The following is an 8,796-nucleotide window of genomic DNA, read 5'->3' as shown; positions in this document are numbered from 1 at the left end:
ATTTGGATTTGCTTGAGGTTATTAGCGTTTTTTAGGTATTGTTTGTGGATTTTTGTGGATTTTTGGAGTTTATTTAGGGATATTTGGGTTATTTGGGGTCATTTGGGGTCAAAAAATCCAGAAATGTTTCTCCTCTAAAAAACGGGAATTTTTCCAAAAAAATCCCGGAATTTTTCCCCAAAAAACCGGGAATATTCCCTTAAAAATCCCGGACTTTTCCCAGCCAATAGCGGCGCGCCGCGCCCCAAATCAACCAATCACCGCGCGACTCCCCTCAGCAATGCCCGCCTCTCCCTTTTCCAAACCAACCAATCCCCGCTCGTGTCCCCTCAGCAATGCCCGCCTCCCCCGTGCAGAGCTAACCAATCAACGCGCGTTTCCCATCAGCAACTCCCTCCTCCCTCGCCGTGAACGAACCAATCGCCGCGCGCCTCCCCTCAGCCAGTCCCGCCTCTTTTTTCTTTCACCAACCAATCACCACACGTCTTCCGTCAGGAACCCCCGCCAATTCAACCAATCACCGCGCGTCTCCCCTCAGCAACTCCCGCCTCCCCTTCGCTTTATCTGTCAATCACCGCGCCCTAAACCAAACCAACCAATCAACGCGCGGCTCCCCTCAGCAACTCCCGCCCTCCCCGTACCGCTCCAGCCAATCAGAGCCGAGCCCGTAGCGGTGCCCCCTGACCCCGGGGCCGGGCATGGAGCGGGCGCCCCCTCCCCCCCCGCCGCCCCCTCCCCTCCCGCCGCCCCCCGGGAGCCCCTCAGAGACCCCCGGGACCCCCGGGAGCCGCCCCGGGCTCGGGCGGGTCCTGCGGGAGGCGCTGGAGAGAGCGGGGGAGGCGCTGGGAGAGGACGGGGGGCTCCGGGAGCTGCTGAGGAGGCGCCGGGACAGGTGAGGGGTCCTGGAGGGGTCGTGAGGGGAATTTGGGGAGGGGTCTTGAGGAGGTTTGGCGGGGGGACTTTGGGAGGGTCTGGGGGGAACTTGAGGGGGTTTTGGTGGGGTCTGGGGAGGCTTTGGGGGAATTTGGGGAGGGGTCCTCGGTGGGTTTTGGGGAGGGGTTTTGGGAAGGGTTTGAGGGAGTTTTGGGGGGGGGGGTCTGAGGGGGATTTGGGGAGGAATTTGGGGAGGGGTCCTGAGGAGATTTTGGGGGTCTTGGGAAGGGGTTTGGGGAGGGGTCTTGGGGCGTTTTGGGGAAGGGTTTGGGGGGCTTTTGGGGAGGGGTCCTGGAAGGGTCTTAAGGGGGTTTAGGCTGGATTTGGGGAGGGGTCTCGGAGGAATTTGGGAGGTTTTTGGGGAGGGGTCTTTGAAGGGGTTTTGGGGAGGGGTCTTGGGGGTATTTGGGGGTGATTTGGGGCGATTTTGGGGAGGAGTCTCCCATGGATCCCCCTCCCCAAAAAGCCTCGAGGGTCCCTGGAAGTGGCTCCTGTTCCACCGCCCGGTGCCGCCCCTGATCCAGAACGGACCCCAGTGAGTTCCAAAAAAACCCCAAAATCCTCCTCAAAATCCACCCAAATCGCCCTAAAAACCCCAAAATCCTTTCCAAAATCCCCTAAAGCCCCGCAACAACCTCCAAATCCCCCAAAATCTGCCAAAAATCCCCCTCAAAGAGCCCCAAAATCCCCCAAAACTGCCCCCAAAATGCCCCAAATGCCTCAAAATCCCCCCACAAGCTCCCCAAAACTCCTCAAACCCCCCCAAAACCACCTCAAAACCCCCCAAAATCACCCCAAACTCAATAAAGTCCCTCAAAATCTCCTCTAAATCCCACTAAACGCCCCCAAAACCCCAAAATCCTCCCCAAAACCCCCCAAAAATCCCCAAATGCCCCCAATTCCCGCCAAAAATCCCCCAAAATCCCTCAAATGCCCCAAACCCAAAACAATTCCCCCAAAACCCAACAAATTCCCCCAAAACCACCAAAATCTCCCCAAATCCCCTCAAAATCCTTCCCAAAACCCCAAAAAATCCTCCCCAAATCCCTTCAAAATCCCTCAAAATCACCCCCCAAAATCCCCCCGAAAACCCCAAAATTCCCCCCAAAATCCCCCCAAAATCCCCCCAAATCCCCTCAAAACCCCTGAAAATCACCCCCCAAAAATCCCCCCAAAATCCCCACAAAATCCCCCAAAAAATCACCCAAAATCCCCCCCAAATATCCCCAAATCCCCAAAATCCCCCCAAATCCCCCAAAAAATCCCCCAAAATCCCCCCAAAAAACCCCCAAATCCCCCAAAATCCCCCAAATCCCCAAAAAACCCCAAAAATCCCCCCAAATCCTCCCAAAATCCCCTCAAACCCCCCCAAAACCACCCCCCAAAACCCCCCAAAATCCCCCAAATCCCTTCAAAACCCCTCAAAATCCCCCCCAAATCCACCAAATCTCCCCAAACCCCAAAAAATCCTCCCTAAATCCCCCCAAAATCCCCCAAATTCCCCCCCAAAACCCCAAAATCCCCCCCAAAATCCCCCAAATCCCCCAAACCCATCCCTATAAACCCCCCAAAATCCCCCCCAAATCTCCCCAAAAAACCCCAAAATCCCCCCAAAATCTCCCCAAATCCCCCCCAAAATCCCCCAAATTCCCCCCCAAAACTCCCAATATCCTCCCCTAAACCCCCCCAAAACCCCAAAAATCCCCCCCAAAATCCCCCAAATCCCCTCAAAACCCCTGAAAATCACCCCCCAAAAATCCCCCAAAATCCCCCACAAAACCCCCCAACTTCCCCCCCAAACCCCCCAAATTCCCCCCAAAACCCCCCAAAATCCCCCCCTAAACCCTCAAATCCCCCCCAAATCCCCAAAAAACCCCAAAAATTCCCAAAATCCCCCCAAAATCCCCCCCAAATCCTCCCCAAATCCCCTTCAAAACCCCTCAAACCACCCCCCAAACCCCCCCAAATTCCCCCCCAAATCCCCCAAATTCTCCCCCAAAACCCCCCAAAATCCCCCCCAAAATCCCCCAAATCCCCAAAAACCCCAAAAATCCCCCAAAATTCCCCAAAATCCCCCCCTGCAGGTGTGGCCTGGTGGCTCTGGCCATGGCCGGGGCTCTGCTGGGACCCCCCCGGCCCCAATTGGGTCTGGGGGCTCTGCTGGAGGCAGCGCGGGCCAGGGGCTACACCCGGCACGGGGAGATGTTCTCAGGTGATTTGGGGCATTTTTGGGGCTTTTTGGGGGGTTTTGGGGCTTTTTGGGGCTTTTTGGGGGGTTTGGGGATGGTTTTGGGGAGTTTTGGGGGGATTTTAGGGCATTTTTGAGGGGATTTTAGGTGAGATTTGAGGGGGTTTTGGGGGGCGTTTGGGGAGGATTTGGGGGATTTTGGGGTGATTTTGGGGGGTTTTGGGGCTTTTTGGGGGGTTTTGGGGGGTTTGGGGCATTTTAGGGGATGTAGGGGGGAGATTTGGGGGGATTTTGGGGGATTTTAGGGCATTTTTAGGGGGATTTTAGGGGAGATTTGAGGGGGTTTGGGGAGGATTTGCAGGGGGTTTGGGGAGTCCTGAGGGATTTTGGGGGGATTTTAGGGGAGATTTGGGGCTTTTTGGGGGGTTTTGGGGGGTTTGGGGACATTTTAGGGGATGTAGGGGGGAGATTTGGGGGGATTTTGGGGGATTTTAGGGCATTTTTGAGGGGGTTTTAGGGCATTTTTGAGGGGATTTCAGGTGAGATTTGAGGGGGTTTGAAGGGATTTGAGGGGGTTTGGGGAGGATTTGGGGAGGATTTGGGGGGTCCTGAGGGGTTTTGAGGGGATTTTGGGGGATGTTTGGGGAGGATTTGGGGGGTCCTGGGGAGTTTTGGGGGGATTTTGGGGGAATTTTAGGGCATTTTTGGGGGGTTTGGTGGAGGATTTTAGGGCATTTTGGGGGAGTTTTGGGGTGGTTTTAAGGGGGTTTGGAGGGGTCCTAGGGGAGTTTTGGGAGATGATTTCAGGGGGTTTGGGGAGGATTTGGGGGTCCTGGGGGGATTTTGGGGTGTTTGGGGGAATTTTGGGGTGTTTGGGGATGATTTTGGGGAGGTTTTGGGGGATTTTAGGGCATTTTGGGGGGGATTTTAGGGGAGATTTGAGGGGTTTTGGGGGGCGTTTGGGGATGATTTGCGGGGGGTTTGGGGAGGATTTGGGGGGTCCTGAGGGATTTTGGGGGAACTTTAGGGGAGATTTGGGGGGATTTTGGGGGATTTTTGGGCATTTTTGGGGGGATTTTAGGGGAGATTTGAGGGGGTTTTGGGGGGGCGTTTGGGGGAGGATTTGAGGAGGTTTGGGGAGATTTGGGGGTCCTGGGGGGATTTGGGGGCATTTTGGGGGGGATTTTAGGGGGGATTTTGAGGGATTTTGGGGGGATTTTAGGGGAGATTTGAGGGGGTTTGGAGGGATTTGAGGGGGGGTTTGGGGAGATTTGGGGGGATTTTAGGGGGAATTTGGGGGGATTTGGGATGATTTTGGGGGATTTTGGGGAGGATTTGGGGGCATTTTAGGGGGGATTTTAGGGGAGATTTGGGGGGTCCTGGGGGGATTTTGTGGGAGGATTTTAGGGGGGGTTTTGGGGAGGATTTGGGGTGGTTTGGGGGAGATTTGGGTTGATTTTGGGGAGTTTTGGGGGGATTTGGGGATTTTAGGGCATTTTTGGGGGGATTTTAGGGGGGATTTTGAGGGATTTTAGGGGGATTTAGAGGGGTTTGGGGGCATTTGGGGAGTTTTGGGGGGATTTTAGGGGGTATTTGGGGAGGATTTGGGGGCTTTTGGGGTAATTTTGCGAGTGTTTTCTGGGGTAATTTTGGGGTAATTTTGGGGGTGGTTTTGGGGTAATTTTGGGGGTGGTTTTGGAGTGGATTTTTAGGATATTTTTGGGTATTTTGGGGGTGATTTGGGGGTGGTTTTGGGGTAATTTTGGGGATGATTTTGGCGTCATTTGGGATATTTTGGGGTCATTTTGGGGTAATTTTGGGGTATTTTGGGGGTGATTTTGGGGTTATTTTGGGGTGGTTTTGGGGTGATTTTGGAGTGGATTTTAGGATGTTTTTGGGGGTATTTGGGGGTGATTTTGGGGTATTTTGGGGTATTTTGGGGGTGGTTTTTGTGGTATTTTGGAGTAATTTCGGGGGTGGTTTTGGGTATTTGGGGGTGGTTTTGGGGTGATTTTGGAGTGGATTTTTAGGATTTTTTGGGGGTATTGTGGGGTGGTTTTGGGGTATTTTGGGATGATTTTGGGTTATTTTGGGGTATTTTTGAGATGATTTTGGGGTGTTTTGGGGCAGGTTCAGGGTATTTTGGACTGATTTTGGAGTGGATTTTTATTATATTTTCAGGATATTTTGGGGTATTTTCAGGATATTTTTAGGATATTTTTGGGTGGTTTTGGGGTATTTTCAGGCCATTTTTAGGCCATTTTCAGGCCATTTTTAGGACATTTTCAGGACATTTTCAGGCCATTTTTAGGATATTTCAGAATATTTTTAGATATTTTCAGGATATTTCAGCATTATTTTATGATATTTTTAGATATTTTTAGGATATTTTTAGCATTATTTTAGGATATTTTCAGGCCATTTTCAGGATATTTTCAGGCCATTTTTAGGATATTTTAGGCCATTTTTCAGGATAATTTTCAGGCCATTTTCAGGCCATTTTCAGGATATTTTTAGGCCATTTTCAGGACATTTTTAGGATATTTTGTGGCTGTTTTGCAGTGAATTTTTAGGATATTTTCAGGATATTTTCAGGCCATTTTTAGGATATTTTCAGGCCATTTTAGGATATTTTCAGGCCATTTTTCAGGATATTTTCAGGCCATTTCAGGCCATTTTCAGGCCATTTTTCAGGATACTTTCAGGCCATTTTTAGGATATTTTCAGGACATTTTCAGGACATTTTCAGGCCATTTTTAGGATATTTTTTAGGATATTTTCAGAATATTTTCAGAATATTTTCAGGCCATTTTTAGGATATTTTTTAGGATATTTTCAGGATATTTTCAGGCCATTTTTAGGATATTTTTGGGCTTGTTTTGCAGTGGATTTTCAGGATATTTTCAGGCCATTTTTAGGATATTTTCAGCATTATTTTATGATATATTTAGGATATTTTCAGGTCATTTTAGGATATTTTTAGGATATTTTCAGGCCATTTTTAGGATATTTTTGGGGATATTTTCAGGATATTTTTAGGATATTTCCAGGCCATTTTCAGAATATTTTCAGGCCATTTTCAGGCCATTTTTAGGCTATTTTTAGGATATTTTTGGGCTGGTTTTGGGGTATTTTCAGGCCATTTTTAGGATATTTTTTAGGATATTTTCAGGCCATTTTCAGGCCATTTTTAGGATATTTTTAGGATATTTTGGGGGTATTTTGGGGCTGGTTTTGGAGTGAATTTTTAGGATTTTTTCAGGATATTTTAGGATATTTTCAGGCCATTTTTAGGATATTTTTGGGTATTTTGGGGCTGGTTTGGAGTGAATTTTTAGGATATTTTCAGGATATTTTCAGGATATTTTCAGGCCATTTTCAGGCCATTTTTAGGCCATTTTCAGGCCATTTTCAGGCCATTTCAGGCCATTTTCAGGCCATTTTCAGGCCATTTTCAGGCCATTTTCAGGATATTTTCAGGATATTTTCAGGCCATTTTTAGGATATTTTTGGGGGATTTTGGAGTGGATTTTTAGGATTTTTTTGGGTATTTTGGGGGTGGTTTTGGGGTAATTTTGGGGGTGCTTTTGGGTAGTTTTGGGATGGTTTTGGGATAGTTTTGGGGTATTTTGGGGGTGATTTTGGGGTAATTTTGGGGGGTTTTGGGGGTGGTTTTGGGTATTTTGGGGGTATTTTGGGTGTGATCTTGGGGGTATTTTGGGGTTGCTTTAGGGGTAGTTTTGGGGTATTTTTGGGGATGATTTTGGGGTAATTTTGGGGTATTTCGGGGGTGATTTTGGTGTAATTTTGGGGAATTTGGGGGTGATTTTGGGTGAATTTTTAGGATTTTTCAGGATATTTTCAGGCCATTTTTAGGACATTATCAGGCCATTTTCAGGCCATTTTTCAGGATATTTTCAGGCCATTTTTCAGGATATTTTCAGGCCATTTTTCAGGCCATTTTTCAGGATATTTTCAGGCCATTTTCAGGCCATTTTTAGGCCATTTTCAGGCCATTTTCAGGATATTTTTGGGGATATTTTCAGGATATTTTTAGGATATTTTTAGGATATTTTTAGGATATTTTCAGGATATTTTCAGGCCATTTTCGGGATATTTTCAGGCCATTTTCAGGCCATTTTTAGGATATTTTCAGGATATTTTCAGGCAATTTTAGGATATTTTTGGGGATATTTTCAGGATATTTTCAGGATATTTTTAGGACATTTTCAGCATTATTTTAGGATATTTTCAGGACATTTTTAGGATATTTTTAGGATATTTTTAGGATTTTTTCAGGCCATTTTCAGGCCATTTTTAGGATATTTTTGGGGATATTTTCAGGATATTTTTAGGATATTTTCAGGCCATTTTCAGGCTATTTTTAGGATATTTTTGGGCTGGTTTTGGGGTATTTCCAGGCCATTTTTAGGATATTTTTAGGATATTTTCAGGATAATTTTCAGGCCATTTTTAGGACATTTTCAGCATTATTTTATCACACATTTAGGCTATATTTGGGCTATTTTTGGGTGATTTTGGGCCTGCTCTGTGCTGATTCTGGGCTCTCCCCGTGTCCCCAGCCGCCCATTTGGCCTCCCTGGCCGGCGCTCTGCTGCCTGCAGGGCTGAGCTGCTCCAGGGGGGGCTGGGGGGGCCCAACCGGGCCCGGCTGCTGCAGCACCTCCTGGGGGGAGGGGCCCTGCTCGTCCCGTATCCTTTGGGGGACATTTGGGGACGTTTGGGGACATTTGGGGACATTTGGGGACATTTGGGGGTCAGAATTTGGGTTTGGGGCATTTGGGGACATTTGGGGACATTTGGGGGTCACTTTGGGTGGGCCCTGCTCGTCCCGTATCCTTTGGGGCACAATTTGGGGACGTTTGGGGACATTTTGGGGGCAGAATTTGGGTTTGGGGGCTCCTTTTGGGTCACATTTGGGGTTTGGGGTCAGAATTTGGGGTTTGGGGGCTCCTTTTGGGGTCATTTGGGGGCTCCTTTGGGGTTTGGGGGGGCCCTGCTCGTCCCGTATCCTTTGGGGGCAGAATTTGGGGACATTTGGGGACATTTGGGGCAGAATTTGGGGTTTGGGGTCACAATTTGGGGTCAGAATTTGGGGCCTCCATTTGGGGTCACATTTGGGGTTTGGGGGCTCCTTTTGGGTCATTTGGGGCCTCCATTTGGGGTTTGGGTCACAATTTGGGTTTGAGGGCTCCATTCGGAGTTTGGGGGCTCCTTTTTGGGGTCACTTTTGGGGTCACTTTTGGGGTTCGGGGGGCCCTGCTCGTCCATATCCTTTGGGGGCAGAATTTGGGGACATTTGGGGACAGAATTTGGGGTTTGGGGTCACATTTGGGGCTCCTTTTGGGGTTTGGGGGGCCCCTGCTCGTCCCGTATCTCTTGGGGCAGAATTTGGGGACATTTGGGGGCATTTGGGGGCTCCTTTTGGGGACATTTTGGGGTCACTTTTGGGGTCTGGGGGCTCCTTTTGGGGTTTGGGGTCACAATTTGGGGGTCACAATTTGGGGTTTGGGGTCAGAATTTGGGTCATTTGGGGCTCCCTTTGGGGAATGGGGCTCCTTTTGGGGTCATTTGGGGTCACATTTGGGGTCACATTTGGGGTTTGGGGCGGCCCCTGCTCGTCCCGTATCCTTTGGGGACATTGGGGACATTTGA

The 8,796-nt window shown here is 49.0% G+C and overlaps 1 protein-coding gene across 1 annotated transcript in view; it reads left to right on the top strand.

Annotated features, from left to right (window-relative positions):
* Window positions 1-616: 616 nt before the first annotated feature.
* The window catches only part of LOC143696480 (actin maturation protease-like), an 11,202-nt gene continuing 3,022 nt past the window's right edge, over window positions 617-8,796 (top strand). The window contains exons 1-2 of the mRNA XM_077192863.1: window positions 617-892; window positions 7,705-7,859. Of these exons, the coding sequence (XP_077048978.1) occupies window positions 699-892; window positions 7,705-7,859 (349 nt within the window). The 5' untranslated portion in view covers window positions 617-698. The remainder of the gene's footprint in view (window positions 893-7,704; window positions 7,860-8,796) is intronic.

This window comes from Agelaius phoeniceus, chromosome 36, assembly GCF_051311805.1.
Source record: "Agelaius phoeniceus isolate bAgePho1 chromosome 36, bAgePho1.hap1, whole genome shotgun sequence".
Taxonomy (NCBI): Eukaryota; Metazoa; Chordata; class Aves; order Passeriformes; family Icteridae; genus Agelaius; species Agelaius phoeniceus.
This window is presented reverse-complemented; position numbering and strand designations above follow the sequence as displayed.